Source organism: Pyxicephalus adspersus, chromosome 1 (assembly GCF_032062135.1).
Source record: "Pyxicephalus adspersus chromosome 1, UCB_Pads_2.0, whole genome shotgun sequence".
NCBI lineage: Eukaryota > Metazoa > Chordata > Amphibia > Anura > Pyxicephalidae > Pyxicephalus > Pyxicephalus adspersus.
The window spans coordinates 51,680,505-51,707,595 of NC_092858.1; the positions used below are offsets into that span (position 1 = coordinate 51,680,505).

A 27,091-nucleotide genomic window follows, 5' to 3' on the forward strand; every position below is an offset into this window, starting at 1 on the left:
GCTTCATCTCTGCACACAACGCTCCAGTGAAACACACTGGGTCTTTATCAAAATATAAGTTAAATTAGTATTTTTGTTCCTTAAATCATTGTTGCCCTAGGTAAAAACCTCTCATGTAAAATAAATGCTTGAAATTCCATCAGTCACTTTAGGTATTGTATATGCTCAAACTGCAGTTAAAGAAATGTTTTTATTCTGATTTTACATTGTCACATGTCTTGAAGCAGCGCAGCAGAGAATTATTTACAAGTAGTACCTACACTTGCCCTGGCACCAGAGTTTGATAGATCAGAGCTTCAGAGCTGTTAATAAAGAGTTTGTTACATACATTACATGAGGACACAACACTATCTACTGCTAACAGCCATGCACAAAAGATAATTTAGGAGCTAGTGACCTATTAGAACCAAATCAAAATACAATATACTTTAACTTGTAAAAGTGTGCGTGTGTGTTGCGGTGCAGGAGTTTACAGACTAGGACAATGTGATTTTAATTGTTTTCCTATTAAAATAATGTTTTAAAAGTAGCACACAATGGATGCATGTATTTATTTTTTATTTATTTATTTTTTTGCTCTTTTTTTATTTATTTATTTATTTTTTATTATTTATTATACTTAAGTCAAAGCAGGTTTCCTGTGTTCTCAGGTAAAAGAAAAGTACCTTGGTTTGCATTTGGATGATTTTATATTCAAGTATATGCATAGTTGATAAATGTATATATCATCTGTTTTAAACAATTTATAGTGTTAGCCTGGTAAGATGCAAGATGCATACAGCCTGGCAGAGGTAACTGTTTTGCGCTTCTGCCTTAGATTGCTAGCATTAGGGTTTATTATTTCCTTTATCTGCTTTGATGCGTTGCACACATTAACGTGCATTATTTTACATTGTGTTATGGACAATTGACAAATGCTTTGTTCCGCAGTGCATCAAAGTTTTTCTGTTTGTTGAAGTGCCATTAGCAATGAACAGAAATTCAACATATATGTTGTGATACTTACCATTGTGGTAATAAGCCATGGGTAACTCACAAGACGAAACATCAGAGACAGACAAGATGTCATGAAAAGGTGAAGATGACAGGTTGCCCTCTTTTTCTCAGTACACATAGAACCAATGACTATATTAAGTAATCAGCTAGTGACTTGGTTTTAGATGTATAGATGCATGGTACACAATGAACTACCCAGTAGAAAATGTATAAACTGTTCAGGGCAACACATGTGAGGTCCCAGACAGGTTTTTTTCCGTTTCTTATACATAAAAAATGTAACTGACAGCAACATTGAGTGTAAATGGCTATGTAACATACATGGCAGCCATTCTGCTTTAGGCACTAAACTGTCTCTGAGCTTTACATTGGGTTTCAAAGGGACATTGTCATGAAAAATATATTGAGACTGTTGAATGTAAGAACTGCTTATAAAGTTTATTAATCATTTACAGCATGTTTGGTTCCCGTTTATGATTGAAACACAATAAAGTAAGACACACCTAGGCATGTAGCATTTTTGAAAGAGGCATCTAATGGCCATCTCATGATACTTTAGGAACTTTTTTACTTTTTTCATCTGTCTCCATGGAATCCTTCCAGTCTTGGAACAATTGTTTTTAGATTTCTTACCTGAAGGTTTATGAGCATTTTTCATAAACTACCTTTTGATGAGAAAACCATTCAATATACAATTTAAAATATTACCATGCAGAACTCTTTACAATTAAGCTCTCAAAAATATCCTATTTCTAAATATTCCTCAATAAGGAACCCTGTTTTATTAAGACATTTGTATCACTACACTACCACCTACTAACATATACACGGTCATTATGGTGCTACACCATTGTATTTCATGTTCTTTTTCATTACAACACACTGTTTTCTGGGTGCTCACAAATACATGAATAAAATATGTTTAGCTTGTTTTTAAAGTCTTTAATGCAGTGGAATGTCAATTTTCAGCTTAATAAAGCAATAGAGAAAACAACAAAGAACATCTTGTTCTTTTGTTTACATATTGATTGTCCTTGCTAAAAAACCATAGTAGTTATCTCAAATGAATATTGTGATGAAGAGTATGGATCAACGTATAATTAATTACTTTTCCTTTTATACAGCTAGTAGTTTTTATGTGTGAGCTTGCTATATAATGAATTTGTATAACAGTCTGGAAATTTCACTAAAGCAAATTTCTTTTCTTTTCCTTATAAGGTTGTAATTTGATTTTTGTTACAGGGTGGTAAAAAAAATGAGGAACACAGAGATTCACATGCTAGTTACAGGCTCTTTATTGTATCCAATCTTTGTGTGCACATAAAAATATAAATGCAGATATCAGACTTTTTATATTTACTTGTTCACCCACATGTTGCTCTTCTTCCAAAAAAAAAGAATCAGCAGGGAAACAGAGTAATTTAAAACATTTTTATTTCCTGTTTGTTTTTGAGCAGCATACCAAAGGTGTTCAGCCATTGTTTAAAAACCATTACATAAAGTGAATATTTGTAAGGACTTGTTTTTCAGCTACATTGTTAGCACCACAATGTACACAATGTCCAGAGAACATAATTGCTGCTGTAGAGGTCCAAATTATAGAGTCTGGTGCTAGCTAAATGCTAAGCACTGTCTGCCTCTGTTCCTTGTGAGATTAGTATTTTGTCAGTCAATTTAAAGCAGGTGTTTTCCCCCCATCTAATATTGACTGTCTTGCCTGTGTCACAAATACTTCAGTGATTACTTTTTATGCACCTGTAATGAAATGTAGGTCTTTTTTCTAACAACATAACAAAACTAGAAACTGTGCTGCAAGTGGTATGTTTTTTCACTTTAATTGCTGACCAAGGCTAGCTGTTCTTTGGGGGAAAAACGTAATTGTGACAAATTCTAAAATTACACATACATATTTATATTTAGCCTTTAATCAGTCATTTTAGAAGGAACAACTTTTATTCCTACTCTTACCTTGCAGTAAACTCCAGGCCCTTTTTATATTTTTATATCTATATGCCAGCTGCCTTAAATGAACTCTACACCTAAAAAACATATATTTTAAGCAGAATCATGTATAGAATTAAAATGAAAATTAAATATATAATTCAAGTTAAACCTGCAAAGTGTTATTAGAAAGTTCTTAGTTTAACATTTTTTTTCTTCCAAGAGTTTCATGAACTATGCTTGTTTAAGTTAGGCATGATGCCAAATCAAAGCTGCTCTTTATTTATTGAATTCTCTGGGGGGAGTGGGGGCCTGCAAGGTTTATAAAGCTGAAGAATATAAAAATCATGTTTCCTCTTCTTAGACAAAGTGTGTGACTGAACAGAGTTTTGATCTGTGTTCAGAACACTGTGTAAATCTAAGCACTGGACAGGGAAATTTAGCAAAAAAAAAAATTCCATTTTATGTATTTCATATGAGTATTTAGCCGCTTGCCAGGAGTTCAGGTTAAGAAATATGCTTGCTTTCCTATATATCCTTTACTTTTTATAGAATCTGTAACTATGTGAAATCTGTATGATTATACATGATGAAAGTTATATCTCCAACATAGTTTTTGATACACCTTCAAATTTTATATTTGAAAAAGGAAGTACACAGCCATGTTTATCCTTATGTTTGGTGTTTTCAATTGTTTTAATTATCCTAAAATTTGAGTAGATTGGAATTCTATCTGCCTGTCACAGAGGGGTGTGGGCATAAACCTTTTTTTGATTATTACGATTTGTTAATCCTGGTGATGCCTTGGATTGGTCATTGCTCCAATCCAGCCAAAAGCTTTGTTAAAGAGTTTTTTATCTCTACCTTAATTAACAATTAAGAATTAACATGTCCAGGCAACAGAAAGCAGGTGGAAAATCTGTTTTAACAACCATACAGAAATAGGAAAAAATCTGACGGGTTTCATCTAATCCCTGCTCTACTAATTTTGTTTTATTTTTGTCAATTGTCCTTTTAAAATTCAATCCAATGCTTTTCTTTTATGTTCTCATTAAGACATTAGGTATAGGAGTTCTAACGGGAATGTTTCTAATAAAGCCCAAGATAACTAATCAGGGGTTCTAAACCAGCCGATGCTTTACTTTGGTGATACCTAGGAATTCTAAACACCAAAAAGCAGAAAATTGAAAGATGTGGGTTTTTGCATTGAAGAAGAGTAAGAAGTAGAGACTTCCATATTAAAAAGTACTGCAGACAAGCTCAGACTGCTTTTTTCTATATGGCTCTGTACTTTTGAACATAAAAGAGTATTTGCAACATCTGCTTTTTTTTGGTGCTTTTTTTTAGGTACTTTCAATCTCTGAATCTTTATACACACACAATTTAAAATTCATCAATAAATGTTTTTCCTAATTATCAATAAAAACAACCATATTGTTTAACCTCCTGAGCGTTACACTGAGGTCTAGATTTCTGTACCAAAAGTGATCCATCGTTTTTCATGAAATTTTTTTTTTAAATTGTAGACCTGTAACTTACAGAAATATGTCCGAACAAGGGTTCTAGTAGATATTACGACGCTGGATGAGCACAGGGGGACCAGGTAAGTAAGGATGGGAAAAATCTCGGGGTTAACCATCCTTGCAACTTTTTTGTGCCCGAACGAAGGCCGGGCTTAACGGCAAGGTGGTTAACATACATCAAAACATCTTTTGTTTTTTTTTAACAAACTTTTTTAAAGTATACAGACTCTTTGTGACAATTCTCTTAGGCTTAGTCTACACGGACTGCTTCCCCAGTGTTTAACCTGAGGCCCTTGTTTGAAATCCCCATGCATTACAATGTGTTAATCTACACCAGGACGTTTTCTTGAGGCACGTTTATGACATTTATCTTAAACGTTGTTTGCAACGTTAAAAAAATTAAAACACTGGAAAACCCAGGTAAACGCTTCCATTGATTTCAATAGGACGCTTTCCCGCGTTTTTGAACTCCTTATATGCAAATTAGTTAAAAACGCTGGAAAACACGGCATAGACGTTTTCCAGCATTTTAAAGGCAAGCTTTAAAAAGCTAAAAAAAACGCATATAAACGCAATAGGACGTGTGTGTGCTTTTGACTTTTGTGAGAAAATGTAGTCCGATGGCTTGGCGCGCGGTCATTCGCAAGATAGTCGCAGGATTTACCCGCAAGCGGCTTCTCCGATCAGGCATCGGAAGCTTTTATATAGGCGGCTATGTAGAGGAGTTGAACTCGGTTAACTCTTGCCTAACAGGGAAGAAATAAATGATTTAAAAATATGCTTTTTTCTTAGCGCACATAAATGTTTAAAACAATTAAACAGCGCAAACATTTTTTTTAGGGCTAAGGGTAATATGTGTGCCATTAGAAAGAATGATTTTTTAGGGGAACAGTGGCTTTTAATGCAAACTCGCCAGTGTAAAGGTGCCGGAGATGCGCGGCTCCGGGCGCGAGCTCATTCAGTTGCTGAATTGTGCGACGGCTTACGATTTCGGATTGCGAATACGAATGCGCGAGCTTCCGATTTTTCTTGATGAATCAGCCTCTTTGTGTTTATTGCTATTTGTTTCACAGTTGGGAGAGTCCTTTCAGCTTCCATGTTCAGCTTGACCTGTCAGACAAGGAAGTGAGGGTAAATGTCCTCAACATTTTGAACAATAAATAGAATCTTACCCTTGCCCATTTTACAAAATCATAAGAGAAATTGATTAAGATGTTAATATACATTGGATTACCCAAATATAATTTATTTTCTTCTGTGTCCTATTTCTGCACAGCTATAGAACCTGACAGATGCAGTGGCTTCATTAGTTTGTTGCTGAAAATACTGGTTTATCTTGCTAGAATTCCAGTATCCTTTGCAGTGAGCCTATATATCAAACAGTTTTATCAGTTATCCCTGCTATCTCCTGGATCTAACAAGGGAAGATTTTGTAGTCCAGATTAGGAGAGCAGTCTAGGATGATAATGCTGCTTTTCCATAATATTCTAAACATACAGGGCAGTGTATGTCACCATTGAACATAAGAGTTACTAGCAGAGTCAACAGGTTCAAATAGAAACAAAGTCTAAAGGAAAGGAAACTGTTGTAACCACCACATCTCAAGCCTGATAAACTGCAACAATCTAACTTTGTTTTAATGAAGAGGGGGGAGTACATAGGTATGTACTTTATTGTAGACGTTAACAGCTGAATAGCTGTAGTAGGTAAAGAATATTCTTTGCTATTTTGACTCCCTACCTAACTTATTGCTAGTCTAGACACATGCACTTTTTATCTGGCTTTTCCTTTTTCATGTTTCTTTAAATAAATTGTCCTAAATGGCACAGAACAAAACACAACAGCTCTGCTGTGCTGCTGTATACATGTGACATGTGCCAAATAATGGTTTATTCTAAGCATTAATAGCACTTTTAGAGAAAATTGTCCTCTGTCCAGATTTAGGCATTTTAAATCATTTGTTTCTTTTAAAGTGTGAAAGGATGAACAATCTGTACCAACCATTCACTTGAAAGGTAGTAATGGCTTGTAATGACTTTTTAGACCAGTGTTTCTATATGCTTTCGTCCCCCTGCAAAAAAAAAAAAAAAAAAAAGGCAAGTATAAAAAAGCATATTTAAATAAATTTTAGGATCACTATTTAGTCTATTTAAAGTGAAAGCCATGTAAGGTTTGAAGCTCCTAAACAAGCTTCTGTATTAGTTCATTTTAGTATGTAATTTCTAATAGTGACACCCTAGGGGCATCACTGAATGTTTAAGGCTAAGAAAAAAACAGGAGTGTTTAAAACTTGGCTTGTTACTATTAGTTTTATTCTACAACAATTTAGTAAAGCAGATCAGAAGGATCATTTATTCTTTACTACAGGTGTTTCCTATAAACGATTTATTAAAAGAAGTAAGGTAAATAAACTGTATTGGCCAGTTTATTTTGTCTTATATTGTTTGGGCTTTCTAGTTGGTCAGTACTTATCTATTTTCTTTATTAGTATAAGTATTCTGTTATTGTGAGTGTTTCTAGACAGGTGGTGAAAGTAGTCCAGCAGCCACATACCACAGATCAGATTCATACAAACACTGTACCCATGTCCTCCCTCCGATGATTTTCACTACATTGTTTTTGTGTATAAAACATCTGCATTTGTAAAATTAGTGCTAACTTGTTTTGTTTTTTTTTTATATATATATATATATATATATATATATATATATATATATATATACATGTTATAATAATGTAGTCAATATGTTTTGCCATTTTTCATTTGTTACGGTCAAGTATACTCAAATTTTGTCCTTGGATAAAGGGCCTTATATGTGGTGTGGTACTTAAGTAGTGTGGCTCTCTGCAACCTAATAAAATTTTATCAGGATAGACACTTGCAGTTCACTGTTATCCTAGGTTTGAAGATGGTTTGCCTAGGGAGTCTCAGTCTACGTTTGTGCCAAATAAGTTATACAATTTGTGTCTTTTTCATAATACATTTCTTCCTCCCATTCTAAAATGATGTGTTGATTAGTCTTGATAAATAGATAATTTGTTTAGAGCTACATATCCGCTAACCCAACCAGCCAGTTTCCTGCTTTTTAGTGTTCAACTAGTAATGACTAAACCACTAGCAGTCTCCTTACAAATTTACTGTATACCTAAAAAGGGGGGGGGGGAATTACATGGGATCGGTCTGTTTAGCCTTTTGTTCCTTTCAGATCTTTTGGCCACCGGTAGATAGTGCAGTACCCCTATGGAAAGTGTACATCAAATAGAAAGTGTGTCTCAGCCAAAAGTTTGTCATTTTACTTGAGGACACAGCACCATCCATTGGTCATGTATAAACTGAGATGCTTATTCTAATGGCATTTTCAGATTTCAGATCAAAAAATGTTGATTTATGCACTAGTATATACATCACACTCTGCACCTACCCAGCTTCAGCTATTATTTTAGGTCTTAAGTTCTAAAATAATTCCCTACTGAAAAGGTATAATTATATTGAAAATCTCCAGTAGTATAATCTAAATCTCATTTATATTCACCTCAAAAGTGAGGATACACTATTGAGGATAGACTATTGATTTTCACTCAGTACCTCCCCATTGATGGCATTGAACAGCACCTGGTTCATTCAACTTTCTGTGTTCTGTTCTGTTTGGAGTCCATCCATTTTCATACAGTGAGAAAAGTTCGGGCTTATCGAAAATAGTAACTTTTTTTAGCCCGTACCAAGGTCGGGCTTTATCGGTCAGGTGGTTAATGTAAATATTGTTTATGATATGTCTCACTGTTTTTTTATCAATACACCACTTTAGAAGAATTAGTAGAATTTATGTTTCCTAAGGGTGTACACATTGTTAGAGAGTTTTGTTTTTAATGCCTCTTTCATGTTTGTGGTGGAAAACTTTATGGTTGGCCACTGTTGCTCTGCGCCTGGGAGTGGCAAACTGCACCTTGTGTAAATGTGTTTGATGCACATTTGTGGCCGTAGTATGGTTCTTTCTCCAGAGAAGGAAAAGCAACTGCATGGACAAAAGCAATTTTTTTGCATTTTGGAATCATCTGCCATTCACTGCAACTCCATGCACACTGTACACAAAATTGTTCATAATTGCTCCTTTTCTAGTAGGAAGAATGCGTCTTACATTGCTGGCTGTTGGGAAGGCAGCCACCAATACAGACAGCCAAAAAATCATTGGAAAACTAAGCTGAGATTCACAAATTGCTTATTGTTCATAGAACCCCTAGCATCCTCTGTAGGATCCCTGGTTAACAAACACTGCTCTCAAATATATGTTGGGGATGACTCATTACTCCATATTTAGTGGAATGCAATGTTCTCCACCATTGGCATGCCTGCTTCTTGCTACAACACATTAAGCATCTAAAAATATATAAATAAATGGGTAGATATCGGTGCATATTTTATTTGCAGCAAAATTGGGAATCCCAAGTGGATATTAAAGGACGTTCCCTTCACTCAGTGCTGGAAAAAAAATATGTACATGTAACAGACAATAGATAAACAGATAAAGTACAAGTGTTCTTACAACAATTACACCAGATTTTTATTTTTTGATAGTATTCATAATGCCTGGCTGCAATATTACACTTTTTTGAATGTTAATTTGAAAAATTAATTTGAATGTTTGCAATGCTAAATATTAGCCTGTCTTTTTTTTCTGCTTGTACTTATCTCTGTGTAAGGTTAGGGATCTGTTATCATTCATTCAATGAAAGTATATTACTCACATGAGCAACAGTAATGGATGGCAGTATTGACGTCCTGGTTTTATATATATATATTTTTTTTTCATTTCTGTCATGTAAATGCTCAAATCAATATTTCAAGCAGGAGAAAAGGCAGGCAACTAAATAAATAAACCACTAGACATCCATGAAAAGCAGCACCTACTTGCAAAGCAAATCACTGGAGTTGGCAATTTTGGATCCGGTTTACTGTCCTTAACTCTAATTAACAATATTCAATTTCACTGTGCCGTGCTCTGAAAGCTGTAATTGCTTTTAATGTGTTTACCAGTATTTTACCTTCAATGCTGTTACCTGATTTGCCGATTTTAGTCCTGTTCATTTTGAATTTTTTGGCTAGATTCGAGTGAAATTCACAAAGTTATGGGGTTTATTTATAAGTTAAGTATGACATTTGCCAAACATTCTTTGCGGGCAATCTTCTATGGTCATTCATTTTCAATAGCAGTGAATATTTAGATTCAGTAATTCATAAATCCCTTTGTATTTTGCAAGTTTATGCTGTTTCTTAAAAAAAAAAAAATGCTATACAGCTATAAACTTGGTAATGTCCTCATTTGAGAGCAAATGAATGAGAAATGTTGCTTCTTTGAATATATATTTTTTGCTGTGTTTGTCATCTATTCTATTCTTTTGTACGATAAGTTATTTTTAAATCTCAGGAGATTTTTACCTATTCTAAATACTCATCAAATTCATAGATTTCCATACACCTTTCATTTTTTTTTTGCCATATTCTAAACAGCTAGGTATCTGTAATATTGTCAAGAGGTATTTAGATTTAACATATTTAGTAAATTACTATTTGATATTTTGCATTTAATGTTACTGCTATGTTTTTATAGGTTCTGTCATTGTTGCATTGTACTGTCTGTCAACTGTTGAACTAAGCACATAAACACCCTGACATATTAGCTATGGTGGCAGATTAATACCTAAAGCAGAACCTTCATTAAAAAAAAAAGAAAGACAACACTTACCTTTACCTCAGCGCCACCATCTTCTTCCAGGTTTTTCTTAGTACATCTCACACTCCACAGGAGCTAGATTGGGTGACGCAAAAAAGTGCCAATCTGACTGGGGATGCATCCTTTTTTATACAAGTACGGTATGGTGTGTGACACGTTGATACTTTTCTGACACTGGGTTTCATAGTGTTTCCCCCAACCACATGACATCCTCTGTGACACTACAGGGTCCTAAACAGACAGTCGGAGCACTTAGTGGGATATGCACTATCCGGCACCTGAAATTATCAGATAGCTATGACTGCTTTGGCACCTCTATCTTATATAAAGAACAAAAATTTCCTTTGGTACACACCAGACAGGTGAATAATATTCTGCTTATTGAACAGTCCTTTAAAAAAAGGTACCTTTTTCTGCTTATAGCCAAAGCTGACAGTGTGCATATGCATGTGCATAGGCATGATCAGGTAAGACAGGTTGCTGCAGAAGCAACATCGCATGAGCCTTTCTGCAATAACTACCTTACCTGTCTGATGCTTTAGTTATGCAAACTGGGACTTTCATTCCACTTTAATTCCACTTTTAAATTTGGGGGAGAAGGTAACACAGGAGAGTGGACAGAAATATAAGTCTTTGTATTTGTTGTAAACCATATGCCATGTATGTATTTCCTCTATTTATCTAGGCGTTTTGTTTTTTGTTTATTTGAAGTTCAGCTTTATTATACTGATTGATATGTCTATTAAAGTATCTGGTTATCTGTACTTTGATTAGTGTAGGACTCCAACTGCCAGCATCCATTATCTGTTTTTTTATTTTTTTACTGTTTTATAGTGTTTAGTTAATAGTACACCTCCTGCAATAAAAATTTTTATTTATTTATTTTTTATTCACCCTGCTTGCAGATTTATATGTGAACTGTCCTGCATGACAATTCCTATTATGTTATTTGTGGTTTGCAGTAGGAGGAGATGGTTTCTCACACTGAAGCCTACCCCTCTTATTTTATATTTAAATAAAAAGTACATAGTGAAAGCCAAAAAAAAAGTATAAAATCCAGGCTTATCATAGAACTAAAAATGTGGATTCATACTTGGCCCAGAAAGTGGAAAAAAATATTCACTAGTTTTATTAAAAAATTAGGTTTTTCTTAAATGAATTTGTTTTATGATACTATGTATGCCCTTAGTTAATATTTTTGGCAACTAAAATGTATGAAACGTAAGAGTGTATTTCAAACTGCAAAAATTGTGCCATTACATATATAATTTTGTTGGGGACGTCAGCAGAGTGAAGTTGCATGTCCCATTTTTAATAATTTTCTGTAGCTACTTTTTGATAGCTATTTCCTTTTATTTTGTAGATGCATTCACATTTACAGACAAATATGGAGTCTGCTGTACAAAAGAAGTGATAAAATAAGTACTTTGTATCTAAATAAGATATTTGTTTTGTATCTTCATTCACTTTTGTGGAGGCAACCTTTATAATCTGCAGATTTAATATGTATTTTATAAGGGGCCCAACTGATAATGGCATTGGTAAACCGTACCCAAGACCCTGTAACGGTTCAAGCAAGTTTGTCTTCATTCAGCAAGTCTGCAAACTAACATAGTTCTTAAGAGTTCTCAAGAGAGTTTTGTAAGTCCATAGCAAAAAAAAAACAAAAAAAAAAAACAACAACTTGGGAGAGGTTATAACCATTACCTTTCTTTTTTGTTTTTTCTGTTGGGTTTTAGTAGACAAGCCTGTTATCTCTGAAATCCAATCCCAATATTTAATTTAAAGCTGTTTAGATCATTAGCAGTTATAGGATATCATGTAAACTCCAACCCTTTTGCATTTTCAGATACCAAACCACCTGTTCAACAACGTCAGAGCCAAGGACATAACCGAGTTCAAAATGTAGAGCAAAACGGAGTGAAGGATTATAGCCAACCACGGCAATTTGTCCGGAATGATCCCCCAGCCTCACGAAGTGAAAAACCGCCTCGATTTCAAAAGGAAAATCATACACGGCAATTTGATGGTGCTGCACCTTTGAGAAATCGAGCTCCAGAAAAATCAGATCAGTGGACAGAAGAAAGGAATAAGAATGAAAAAGGATTTTCAAGAAACGAGAGATTAAAAGATTTTTCACAGCCTCCCTCTAGTCACCAAAATGATAGTACTTTTAAAAAAAGAGATAATACTATGCAAAGTAGGACCATAAAAAGTCCTAACCACCCTGAAACTAAAGATGATACCAGCAACTACAGTAATAATAACACAGAGTCGTTGCACCAGAAACGTGGTAGAAGGGAAGACCAAAGACCAAGTTATGATTTCTATATGGACAGGAGACCACAGACAACTAACAGTGATAATTTCACTAGCTTACCAAATGAAAAAAGTTTTAGTGCCAACATGGAATCCTCTAATTATCATTCAGCATTAGCAAAAGATTGTTCTAATGATTTACTAAATGGAGAGCCTGAGCAGAAGGGGCGAAGATCTGGGCCTATCAAACCAATAGGGACAAATCTGAGCCTTGAAAATGATGAAAGAAACAAAATGTTTTCATATAGCTCTAAAAAAAGATCTGGTCCTATAAAGCCAGAGAGAATACTGGAACCTACATACCCAGCATTCACCTGGAGACCAGGAGATGAGTGCTTGGCTCTTTATTGGGAGGACAATAAGGTATGTCTTTTTCATTGTTATTGAGTGTGCCAAAGAAATAGATTACACATGTATGTTTCTTGGCTTTATGCATGGATCTGACAAACACTAAACAAACCATTCAATGGTGATATAGAGTTCATTAAACTGCTAGGGTCTTAACCGTTTTATGTAACCAACATGACATGCAGCTGGAGGCTGGAATGTAATGTAGGGAGAGGAATGGAGCTTAGTAGTGAGGGACCACTAGTTGGAAAGTTTACATTTAAAGGAAACTAATGTAATTAGCTAATACTCCTAAACAGTTGCCATCTAAACTGTTACTGTATTAGAGAGCTCTTTGCATGTTGGGTTTTTGGGTTTCTTTCCTGTGTGAATTTGTTCTCTGTCTTCTTAAAGAATACCCAAAATACTGCAAGTCACAGGATTTCTTTAAAGCAAATACATTGAATATGACTTTCAAGGCAGATTTTTTTTTTTGGAATGTTAAAAAACAGGTTCAAAACTGGAAACACCTTCTACAAAATTAAGATGGAATTTTTTATTTGTTATAAATCAGATGGTATAAAAGCCCCATAAAAGACTGGATCAAAACTTAAGAAAATACATAGATTGCAAGTCAGGGTTCATACACTGTTTTTTTAGATTGTACATCATCCACATATCTAATGTATAATTATAAAACAGGTATAATTTACAAATAACAGTGTATCATAGGACGTAGAAATATTAGTTAAATAAAAAACCTCACACAATGGTTATTTCAACTATGCATGATTCATTACCATACTTTAGTGTAACACCTAGCAAAAGATATAATTTCCTGTCATGTCAATAACATGACAGCAAAATGCTCTGTTTTTGTTGCCTGGCGACCTTCATTGCCCAGTAGGAACTACAAGATGGCATTATGCTTAGAGGAAGTGTGAGTGTATTTTGTTAAGCCAACAACTGTACAGAAACAGGAGTTTCTTCTTGTGGCATCATGTTTTAAATTTATTGCCAGATTCTTGTCAATACACAGCCCTGTCGAATAGGCAGGTAAGAATCGTTATTTGCAAATAAAGAAATCCTGCACATTTTTGCATTAAGGCTTAAATTTCAATTTTGATTTAGAGATGGCACTACTGCATTATAAACAGAAAATTATAAGGAATTCTAGATATAATGGAGGTGACTGGATTGTTGTAGAGAAAGAACAAAAGCCCTGTTGGTTAGTTCTGTTTCCAGGATACATTTCAATGATCATTGACTTTTTTTACTGTAATTTTCTGAATGTTTGTGTTTGCATATCACTGCAAGATATGGGCAGATGCATTCACTTGTACAGTGTGATTTACCTGTTTAACATAGTGCTGTTTGCTTTTTTTTGCAGTATTACAGAGCAGAAATTGAAGCATTACACTCTTCAGGAACAACTGCAGTAGTTAAATTTAGTGATTATGGCAATTATGAAGAAATACTATTGGTCAACATTAAACCTATACAGGCAGAAGCATGGGTAAGTAAACAAAATTCTACTCACTTGCATGGCAGAATGTATAAGATCAGCTTGAGCTTTCGGAGTTTTAGCCTTGTTTTTACCTTTTTTATAATAAAATGAATAAAGTTAGCATAAAAAGTTGAAGTATTTTGCTGCTGCACAGAACAGTAAATATGTACAAGTGCATTAGCAAAAACATGTAATTGTACTGGAGTTTTCGCCTCACATTTTTTCTCACCTCCCATCTCCACACCTCTCTGCTATTCTCTTTTCTTTATGTCTTTCTCTTTACACTTCTCCTTTACTCCCCTTCTCGATACCCCCATCCCTTCTTTTGTTTCTTTTTTCCTTTTACTCTTTATACCTGTGCTCTGCACCTCCACCCTCTATATATCTCTTCTCTCTTTTTCACTTTTTTTCTTCACAACTTTACTTTCTACACCTGTCTTCTCTGTACTTTCCTCTTCTATCCTCATGTATTGTTTCTCTTTTTTATTCTGATTCTCTTTCACTCATTGGGCCTAATTTGTTAAAGCTTTTCAAGGCTGGAGAAGATACTTTCATCAGTAAAGCTGGGTGATCCAGCAAACCTGCAATGGATCTGGTCCAGGATTGAAAACATTTGCTAACAAAAAGAAAATGACTTTTATGAAATCTTTTCCAAGTTTGCCGGATCATCCAGCTTCATTGATGAAAGTATATATTCTCTAGCCTTGGATAGCATTTATAACTCAAGCCCATTGTGCCAAATTTGTAAACTGATCTTCCTACTCCTTTGTCAGTTGAAATACCAGCTTTTGCTTTACTTCTTTTATATGGACTTTTTACACCTTACAGAACACTTTAGGTATATTAGCAACTGGCTATCGGTGGAATGGCAAATACAATCAATCCTGTTTAATGTTACATTCTTTATGGGATAAGCATTTACCCAACTAGATGCACAAGCTCAGCATTTAATTTAATTGAGTATTCACCCAGCATTTCATTAATCTTAGCTGAGCAACTAAACTGAGGTGTTGACCTTCCAAACGCCTATTCTTTCTTTCCTTTAAAATTGCCATCATTCCATTCTCAAGGGTTAATGGGCCTTTTAAAATTTCTGACGGATATGGCCTTCTATTTATGAAACATGTTTCATACACATATATGTACATTTTATGATATCTTATTGAATCTGCTCTTAGACTTCTTGCTAGGTGCATTGGGGTTAATTTTGCAAAAAAACAAACATAAAAAAATATATTTAAACTTTTAGCATGATGTACAACTAGCTTTTGGAAAAAATGTTAACATTGGAAAATGACTGCACCATGTTTAAATTTGCTGTATAAACAGTAATTTCCCTTATGTTTTATTGAGTAAACCACCCATTAAGTTTGCTAATCAATAATCATTTGTGCCATGGTATAATCTTTGGAGTTTAAACAGAAAAATCAATGTGTTCTAATTTATGTATTTCTCATTTAGTTGCTTTCTTTATTTCACCTTACTACACAGTTACTCATTCAGTTTTGTGCCTTTCTCTTGTTTCCTTTTATCTGTAACAGTTGTTCTGTAGATAGCCAGGTTGTACTGTGCCTCATTTATCACAACTGTCTAAAAGAAAATTGTCCTACAGCAGCCAGTCAATTTCCAGATGTCATTTTCATTAAGCAGGTATCAAAATGGAGGTGGAAATCCAAGAAGATGCCAAATGTTTATATTTAGACATTTACATTTGATTTGTAGTTGGAATGTTTAAATTATTACAGTTTTTGTATGTTTGAGCAGCCTAAGCAAAAGCAGATAAAGCTGCTCAAGAATTCTCCATATCACCTGGTATAGGGCCATGATGTGAGCCAAATGTGAAAAATATAGGCAGTCCTTGAACATTCACCCCACATTCTAAAGATAATAGTCACAGGTGTGATTTTTTTTTAAAAAAAGTGGTTAAAATGAAGCTTAAAGATCCTTGTAATCATTAGGTTTTTAAGAAACACAGCCCAAGGAATGCCCTGAAATTAACCATATCGTTACAATATATTCCATTTTTTTAATTTTTTTTTTGTTAGTAGATAATTGGAATGTTTCCAGCATATTATTACTCATAACATTGTATTTAATATTTTACTTGACTTGTAGGTTGATAATACATTGACTGTCATGCTCTATAGCTATCAGGTGAATTGGTGAATTTTTTGCATTAGTTCTCTTCTGTGGTGTGTTCCTCTATTTAGAGTCTATTTCATGCAAAAATTTAAAAAGGTAATTTAGTGATCACTATCATTACCAAGTCATATGCTCTTGACATTTAATCTAAATATTCCTTTGAATATTAGGTTTGACACACATCATTTCTGAGCTTCTCATTCTTGGACTAAAGCATAATTTTACAGAGTCTAAAAGGATATTTTCAATAAACTGCAGGAATCTGTATGGATTAAACAAACCCTTTTGTTTACAGCTGTGTTTAAATATTTAAATAGGCTTAATGATAGTTTTATAACAAATGTTATTTTTAATTTATGTAAACAGACAGTTTAATCAGTGCAGTAATGTCAGTAGCAAAGATTTAAGAAAAAAGAAAAAAAACTGCTGCACTTTTAGGTTGCGGTTTCTCCCAACCAACCTTTTAGCATACTTTAGAATCCTGATGTTACAGTCCAACACCAGCTTATTGGGAATATTTTACCCTTCTTGTCAGGGCTTTCTATTCCTTGCTATAAACAGAATAATTCAAAATAAAATTCAGATAACTGTACTGCTGTATGCACACCCCTTAAAAAAAGAATACAGTCGCTCTAAGTAAGGATGTGATTTACAAAGTACTGTTGAATTACTGGAAATTTGCAAAGACTGAAAGTCATAACTATCTGAAATTGCATTGAAGTTTAGTGAGTGTGACACTGTTCTGTCCCATTGCAGAACATATATACCTGTGTTCAGTGGGTAACACAAGAGACTCTTAATATTTCTATATTGTTTGTGTTCTAATACAGGAAGATATGCCAAAAAGGAAAGGGTGAATAGATGAACTGAGCAATTGTGTGATCTATTTTGTGGCAGGCTCCTTTTTATCAATCACATTTAAGGAGCTTAAAGGATAATTGGTTTACTTATCCATCCCCACCATGGCACACACGCATAAATCCCAGTTGTGGGTAAACGGTCAAGATAAAATTATGTAGCTAATGACTATCTTTCAAATTGCATTGATGGCAAGATTATGTGTTGGTAGCAAATAAATGAATACATTATGTGCATAACAAGAAAGGTATATAAAAAAAACCTTGACTTTTAGAGTACAGTTTAGAGAACAGTTTTGCGAGTGATAGATCTGGATTTTATAGTGGTTCATCAACTTTGAATAAGGGTAATAGCTTGCACTAAGCTGAAATATCATGTGTTCTAACAATCAATATACAATATATAACAATCAATAGGCAATATTATGGGCCCTAAATCCAAAGTTTTTGCATTCAGAGAGTTTTTGCATTCATTGAAATGGAAGCCAGAGTGGAGATATGGAGATAGTAGCAGCATGTGAGAATGAGTACTGGGATGGATAGAAAAGTTTAGCTGCAGCATTCATAATAGATTGTAGAAGCAAGATTCTATTTAGTAAAATGCCAGGTTAGAGTTGCTGGAAATAAGGTGAGGGACAAAAGGAGTATGTACCAGACATTTTGTGGTTTCTGGAGATAGGCATGGGTATATTGTGGACCACTTTCCACTTCCACTAATCATACAGATTATTATTGCAGACATGTACATGTCCCTTCTTCAATAATGCCTCCTATATGACTGATCGCTCTGGGATTCTGAAGTCAAAGCTGAGCTGTGCATGCACGGTATCCCCACCTTTATGTATTATACCCCACCTTAAGCATAGGGCTGTGCTGTCAGCATACAAACTCATTGACTCCTTGGTTTATGGTACTTCAGATCCTAATCCAACTTATTTTTCATGTGCTAATTATGTATTCTCTGTAAATTGATTATATTGCAATATACACAGGATCTCATCATTGCTTGGCAACAGTGAGTGCTGCTGTAATGAAGGTAATGGTAGGAAGATTATGTTCAGAAAGTGAAAGTGTTGTGAGATGGGTGAAAAGTTTAGAGAAGAGGAGAAAAGATCAAATGTAGATCTGGCAATGTGTGTGTTTACTATGTTAGACCCTCCACTATAATGTTTTAATAGATGTAGACCCATCCTTTACAATGTTGAAGCCATCAAGGATTAAAGTATACAAGTCTTTAGGTAGAGTTTGTAAAATATTCAGAAAATTTGGATATAATCCCAGGATGCTGTTATGCAACAGCAGCTCTGTGGAGCAAGATAGCTATAAATGAATAGCATGAAGAGAAGATGAGAGAGGATGGAGGTAGTGAGGATTCTGTATATACAATAAAGGGTGAAAAAAAGACTTGTAAAACTACCTGTTGCTATCAGGTCTGGGGTTGTGTGTAAGGTGAAGGAAGGAAAGTGGAGTCACAGAGTAAGAGCCAGGATATTACCATTTAAAATTCATTGATTGTTTTGGTGTGGGATTTTTGTTTTTATGCAGTATTTGTATTAGATTTTTTTTTATGTATTTAAAGTGGAAACATGAACCTATTTCCCTAAGTCGTATTCAACTATAATAGTATTTTTAAACCTTTTTAAGAAAGCGTCTGCCTTGTAATGGCAAACACTCTAGCATGTCTATATATACCTTTATTGTAAGCACAAAAGCTTGTATAGTTAATTATTTTTTTCCGACTTTGACTGATTCACAATTAAAATTACAGCAAAGAGTGACCACAATGGCATTAAGGGAGCCAAGAAACCTTATTTCAAGCAATAAAAGGCTAGATATCCATAAAGGCTCGTGATAGACAACGCCCATGAAAACTATCCTTAACTACTTATCTACCTAATATAAAAGTTGTACTTTCTGGGTAGTAAAATGAAGCTTATTAAAGCGTGAATAATAAAAACCTTTTCACTGTAAAAATATGTGCCAGTGATTATGATAATTATATCTTGAAGTATTAATAAGGGCTATTTAAGTACAAAGTACCATAATATTTAAAACCTTGAGAGCATCAATAGTAGATTTTTTGTATTACTGAGGGTGATACAATATTAGCTTTTACAAGTATCACTTGAATAGAATGACCCTCATTTTAATCTTTTTCAATTTATATATGATTATAAATTTCTCTGATTCTACATAGTATATAATGCTCTCAAAGTGTATCACCTGAACCATTGATTTTTTTAGACTAATTTCAATGTGATGGCATATACCAGGTTCTAATATATTTACTTGTCTTATTCCTAGTAGAATGCTTTTATTTTTGGGTTGGTAGTCTCCATAAAAAGTGCTGAATAAAACGTTTCTTTTTTTTTTTTTCTAAAACCTTGGACTAATCAGTGAAGTACAGTAGATTGACCAGGGCCTACTGTTAAATGAAAATGGAAACAGATTTGAAAGTTAATTACTCCCTAAGGTGGAGTAACTTTCAGTGCCTGTGTACTGATTTGTTTAAACCTTTTATAAATGTAGATGTTGATAGCAGTTCATGGCACAGGACAGCCATTACTTTGATAGTAGCATGTTCTAATCGTTATTTTTTCAGGCCATTAAATATAACTGCATATTCCTTCTGCTTTAGCTTCCTACCCCACATTTTACATTTATCTGTTACATGCCAAAATTCTTTATCAGCTTTTATTACAAACAAATAATGTGCTGGTTAATGTGGAATGTGATTGTAGTATACAACGACTGCTGGCTAAAAAATTACTGTATGTTTTAACCCTATTTCTTTAACTGTTTATAAGCTTTAACATGTCACAAAACCAGGCTCTAGGCACAAATTTTTACAAACGTATTCATTATTAGCCACAGAGGATATAAATTAACTATTTAATCACAAAACACATGTATTACAATTCAAAGTAGCGGTGACATTATTTCTTTGGTGCACATAACATTTGCAGAGAGCAAAACATTGGGAGGGAACCAGCTATACACTACAGGCTGCTTGCCAGGAATGGATGCAAGCCCAGTCACTCTGCAGAAGGAAGGGTCATAAGTGATAGATCTTTATTGCAAGAAGCTCCTGCCCAGAGGCTAAATGTCATGCTGTGTCTGCACAGCCCTTTGCCATAGAGTGTAATGGACAAGTAGATGGCCCTTTCATTACACTCTGTAGTGCAAGATACTGGTTTTCTGCCTTTGTTCAATCTCGGTCCTTTCGGATTTGATCCAGCCACATCCTGTCTACAAATTATCACTCCAGTAATGGCTGCACTTAAAGCGGACATAAACTGTGAGATTTAACCTGGGCTTATGTTTGTCATAAGCCTAAGGTATATCACTCCTTCTATGTGGCTATTTTGTATTTTAATTAATTGTACTCAAAATCATTAAAAAATGCTCCTGTTTTACCCTCTTACCCTTCAACTGCCTTGTTGGTGCAGTGGATGATGCATGTGTTAATGAGAGAGCAGATCAATAGTGGCAGTGGTTAGGCTGGGCTATGCTGCTGGAGTGTATGTTCCTCTCCGCTTCACATCCTCTCCTTATGCTGACAGTGAGAATGCTGATGACTCCACTGATGACACATGAAATGGGACTCCACTATTCAGCCTCTTCTCTGTCTGCTTCAAACAGAGCCCACGCTCCTGATTGGTTAGAGAACGTGGACAGGAAGTTTGAGCAGTTGGCTACTTTCCTACACGTAATGAATGTTTTTAAAATCATGGATGCAAGCTGACACAGCCAGCTCCACTAAGGGGACAGACATTCCAGTACAAGTATGCGAGAATAGATATCTAATACAAAGTCTGATGTTATAGTTAGTTTAACTCCGTTTTAATTGCCTTTAGATAATGGACTACATTCCTTCACTTTTTCCAATTATGCACCTCTATGCACTGAAAGGGGCTAAAAACATGGTGCCTTTTCATCATAGTCTAAATATCAAAGATATATGGACTGGTATTAGCATTAACATTTAACGCCTTTGTATAATATCCTCATCCAGCAAAATGCATTTCTTCATCAGCTGCTTCTGGAAACTACATTGGAGCTAGTACAATAAGGTTGGAAGAAAGTAATGCAAATATATGATGGTGAATTGAGGTGGGAGATGCAGTTAAAATAATCCACAGGGCCTTCTGTACCTTTAATTTATAGTTATAGATTAGCATAGACTTCTACTGTTTTGGTAACTATCTAACACATTTATTGTTTTGTTCTAATATACAACAGTGTTTGCTATATAGATTTTAAGCTACAGGCAGACTCGGATAATATAATTCCCCATATAGCCTTATTTTGCATGGTTGAAGACTTCCCATAAAAGAACCTAATTTACTAAATTAGAATGCAATTGGAACCTTTGCAATTGTTTGAAACCCTAACCAGGTCATTCGTAGTACCACTCTCTTACAGACATAGGCCCTATATAGTGGATATAAACATTGTATATACCCCTGTTAAAATGCCACGTTTTTCAATGCTGTAAAAGACTGAATTTTTGAGTTTTCAACTAAGACTAAATGCTGCAATTAAATCAAAAGATGCTTCAACAAGTTACTAGTTTTAGGGTATCAATGCTTATGCAACCAGCTTTATTGTATGTTTTTTTATTTCCTATATTTTTCCCCTAACAGATTTGGTTGTCTTTCAATTGAATTGTACAGGTTTTAAGTCACAATGAAGGTGGAAAAAGTTTTAAAATGATTTATTGTGGTCTTTTTTTTTCTCTATCACAAAAACCTGGATTTAAACAGGGGTGTGTACACTTTTTTATATCCACTGTATCTGAATTTTAGCTCTACTTGCTCCTTAACAATTATTGTATCATGAAAAATGGTTAATTGTTGTTCCTCTTTGTTTATAGTTTAGACAGATTACTAAAAAAGCTACAATTTGAATTTAATAACCCTAAAAAATACACTGGGGAAACACGACTTTGGTTGAGTTAGATCTTACACTTGTTTTTTTTTACTAATTTTTGGGTGGTGAATCCAGAAATGGCCCCATTTATTTGCTATTATTATTATTATTATTATTATTATTATTAAACAGCTATCACATTCAGTTTTTGCGATACAGGGTACCCTACATTTTTGTCAAAAAACATACAAATTTTACATACAATGAAAAAATAGTGAAATAACTTGAATGTATTGTGTATTTAAATTTTTTTTGTTCATACAAAGGATTTATTGTTACTCTATGACATTTTTTTTTTTTACAGTAAAACATTTGAAAATTAACCAGGTAAGCGGTTCAGGTAAAAATTTACGCTATAGCTTTTCCTGGGGTGTTCAGTGTTAGGACAATCCGGCCGGATGCTCCAACAATAGTCAGCCATCATAAGAAAATTCCATCTACCCTAATACCGTCTTTCCATGACCTTTAAATCTTGGTGGAATTGTTCACCTTACTCATTACTGACTGCACCAAGGCTTTCAGAGAAGTTAGAAGGAGGGCTACGCAGAAAATGCACCTTGATGCTCATATTGCAACCAAGAATTTTGTAGCTCTCCAAGAGTTTCTGGACAAGTTTTGTCTAATTATTTGCTTGTGTGTTTCTAAGAAAGTCCTTGACAATGGCTTTGAATGGTAACCAAGCATTCTTTTCGACTTCTGACATTGTCCTGATGAAATGTTCATCTTTGATGAGCTGCCAGATCTGTGGACAATCAAACACATCGACTTTTTTTTTTCAAATGACAGGCTAGGAAATGCCAAAATGAGGTACTTGAAACAGTCTCCTTCAGTTGGCAAAGCTTTACCTAACTGCTTCATCAGACTCAATTTCACATGCATAGGCGGGAATATATTATTCTTTCTATCAACAAGTGGCTCATTTAGAATGTTTGGATCACCTTGTTTTAGGGCAGATCTTGGAGGCCAATTCCTTTCCACCCAATGCCTCTCACGAGTTCTGCTGTCCCACATGCACAGATAACAGGGATACTTGGTGTATCGGTGTTGCTGACCAAGAAGGAAGCATACCATTTTAAGCGCAACACAGATGACCCAATTGTGTTGGTGATATTGCAACAACTCAATGACTCTCTTTATGTCTGCATATTCTTCACAAGGAGAAAATGGCCAGTTGGGACTGACCCAAATAAATTGCCCTTGTGAAGGTGGACACCATGAGCCATCGATGAATAGTCGCCTTCAATTTCAAACTCTTCATCATTCACTTAGTGTCACTGAACTGAACTGCCACTTAGTTCATCACCATAATGCTGTGCTGACATTGTATTATTTTTACTACTGAAGGTATAACTTGTAATACTATCATGAATATTATTTCTAACACAAATCTGTCAAATAAATAAAAAATAAATTCATTATATTTCGAATATCTACTAACTTTGTTTTAGCACTGAGAAGTGCCTTATATACAATCTACCCATTCTTTTTAACCCCAATACTTCCTTAGAGCTGTTTTCACTATGGCTGTGCACTTTGCTGTGTGCTTTGCTGTGTGTTCAGCAGCCTGTTCCTTTGAATGGGCTGCCCAGGGAACCATATAGCACAGAAATGTAGTGTATGTTGCACATTTAAAAGCACAGTGCATTGCAGTACAGGTCAATAAATGTCAACATTTATGCAGACATAGTAATATGTGCATTAACACAACATACAAGTGGGAATGATGACTAAACATTTCCATGTATTATAGGTTACTGCATGTTTTTTTACTTGGTATGATTAGAGCGGCACAGTGGCTCAGAGGTTAGCACTCTAGCCTTTGCAGCGTTGGGTCTCAGGTTTGAATCTCAGCTAGGACACTTATCCTCATGGAGTTTGCAGGTTCTCCCTGTGTTTGGGAGCTCTTCAGCATATATATGAGCCCAGATCGGGGGATCTAGAAAACGATGAAGTGCCACTAATGAGGCTAATTGGGCCGCCTGCATATACTTAGAGAAATTAGGAACCGAAAGTCCCCCTTTCAGCCTATGGCGATACAACACTATCCGGCACCCGTGGTCTCCCAAGGTCCCGGATAAATCGCAACACCTTCCTCTGTTCATCCTTAAGTACTTGCATGGGAACTGGTATTGGGAGTGTACGAAACAGATACAATAGTTTCGGGAGGTATGTCATTTTAATTGCATGTATCCTGCCTATCCAGGACAATGGGAGATTTTGCCATTTGGAACGCAAATTAGAGAGCTCGCAGAACAATGGTGGATAATTAGCCTGATATATTGATGACAAACGAGAAGAAATCTTTATACCCAAATATGGGATAACTCTCAACCACTTATAGGCAACATGAGGTTGCAATGCTTCAACTACGGATGGAGGCAAGGAAACATTTAGTGCTTTAGACTTTTCACTATTCACTACTAAACCTGATATCTCCGAGAATTGGGTAAGTAGATTGTGCAAATTTGGCAAAGTCGTAATTGGGGCTGTTAATGTTAACAGTATATCATCTGCGAAAAGCATGATTTTATGAACCCTGTTGAATACTTCTATCCCAGCTATATCCTGATTTATACGAATAGCAGCTGCTAGTGGTTCAAGGGCCAATATAAACAATATGGGAGAGAGGGGGCAGCCCTGTCTGGTACCCCGCAATATCGGGAACGAAGTCGAGACATAACCCATATATTTTACAGTAGCAGAGGGAAAAGCATACAATGCCTCAATCCAGTGCAAACAATGAGTGCCAAAACCCCATCTCTTGAGGGCATAAAACAAATATTGCCATGATAAAGAATCAAAGGCCTTCCAAGGTACATCCAACGATAGCATCATACATTCTATTGATTTTGACTGTGATAGGTACTAAAGCTGAAGGGCTCTACGAACATTATCTCCAGCTTGGCGCCGAGGGACGAAACCCACTTGGTCTCCATGTATTAGGCTGCCTAGAAATTTATTCAACCTAATAGACAAAATTTTTGCCAGGATTTTTACATCTATATTAAGAAGTGTTATAGGTCGGTAGTTAGCCTAGGATATGTGGTCAGTCGACGGCTTTGGTACCATGGCAATAGATGCTTTCAAGGATTCTGGGGGGAAGACTCGCCCCAGCTTCAAATCATTAAACATAATTTGCAGATGGGGCGTTAAAACCACCGACATTTTTTTGTAAAACAATGGGGGGAAGCCATCCGGACCAGGGCGTTTACCAGCCTTTAAGGACTTAATAGCTATTGTAATTTCAGAAGCCGTGATATCTCTCTGTGGCCACGTAAAAACACAAAAATAACAAAGAACTAACTACTAAAAACAAGCTGAAAATACCCATAATTGGGTAAAACAATAGGATCACAAGAGCTAAAACAGCTCGAGGAATCCCTAGTATCAAACTATATACAGGATCACCTGAACCCACGGTCCAAACTTGGGGATCCAAAGCAATCCGGTGGGGTGACATGTATCCAACAAACGGGCTATAAGAATAGTAAACGTGTCAGCGGAGATAAAAAAAAAAACATAAGCTTAAAAGTAGTGAAATGACCCGTATATGCATGCTTCACGTGTATCCAGCGAAAAGTTATCCCGGGGACTTGGATGAGAAGACTTGGGAGACCAGTCGGGTTAGAACTTGAGAGCGTTGCTCGAGGCCTCTCCGAGGTGTACTAGAGGGGCCAGGCGAAGCCGGGCACGGTATACCCGAGTTCTGTTGACCAGAAGGCGAAGTAGATGCTGGTGGGTGCGAAAGACCAAGCTGTACAAGACAGGTTTGGGCTTACTCTGGGGTGGTGAACTGATACTGGCCACCTTGCATCTGGAACAACAGTTTGAAAGGGTAACCCCGATATCGTATAACGATATCGTATACCGTTAGCTGAAAGGATGTGTAGGAAGGGGCGAAGAGCTCGCCGCTTTGCCAAAGTAGAAGAGGCTAAGTCTGCAAACAGGCTGTATTCAGTGCCCTGAAACTGTAAGAAAGAGCTATTCTGGGCTTTCAGCAGGAGAGCATCTTTAGTGCGAAAGAAATGAAATTTCACCACAATGTCTCTAGGCGGGCCATTCAGTTTCTTAGGGCCTAGGGAGCGATGGACCCTATCCATTTCTAGACGTTCAAGTGGAAGCTCTGGTGCTAGTTCTTGGAACAGGGCAGTAACATAGCCCTGTAAGTCTACAACAGTTTCAGGGACCCCTCTGATTCGTAGGTTGCTGCGTCCTGACCGGTTCTCATAGTCCTCCAATTGATCCATTTAAAGGAAGATCTCTCTTTGTGCTGTGTGTAGATCATGATCTAGGCTTTCCAATACTGTCATGGCGTCATCCATTCTGATTTCCATAGTGGCGGTACGTTGACCAATCTCGCGTATATCCCGGCGTAATTCTGATATAGATGTTATAGCTTGGGCAAGCTCCTCGTGGATCATAGCTCTCATTTTTTGTAGAAAGATTGAATCCTCACTTGGGGCAGTCTCCTGCAGAAGACTAGGCGTAGCGTCCATACTGTCTTCTGATTGATGCGTAGGAGAAGAAGCTGAGGACGCGGGAGGTGAAGACGCCGGCGCCATCTTGGATTTGGAGGCCGCACCGCGGGATGAGTTCTGCAGCGCCGCGGGACGCTTTGATTTAGACGCCGGACCCATCCCGATTGCTTATCTGATGCAGGGAATTGCTACGGAGTCCGTGTGACACGCTTCGTTTCTTGCTAGCAGCCCGAAGTCGAGTGGAGCCTAACTAGGAAGCAACCATCCGTCAGGCTACGCTCATGCGCCCTCCGGAATGTAGTTTTTTATGCGTAAAGTGTAGGAAAAAAATTCTGTTTGT

General features: G+C 35.9%; 1 protein-coding gene across 3 annotated transcripts in view; it reads left to right on the forward strand.

Moving 5' to 3' along the window:
* TDRD3 (tudor domain containing 3) overlaps positions 1-27,091 on the forward strand; it is a 153,708-nt gene that overhangs the window by 115,211 nt on the left and 11,406 nt on the right. For all 3 annotated transcript variants that reach the window (XM_072410485.1, XM_072410486.1, XM_072410487.1), the window contains 2 exons: positions 12,039-12,871; positions 14,226-14,351. In XM_072410485.1, coding sequence (XP_072266586.1) covers positions 12,039-12,871; positions 14,226-14,351 — 959 coding nt within the window. The remainder of the gene's footprint in view (positions 1-12,038; positions 12,872-14,225; positions 14,352-27,091) is intronic.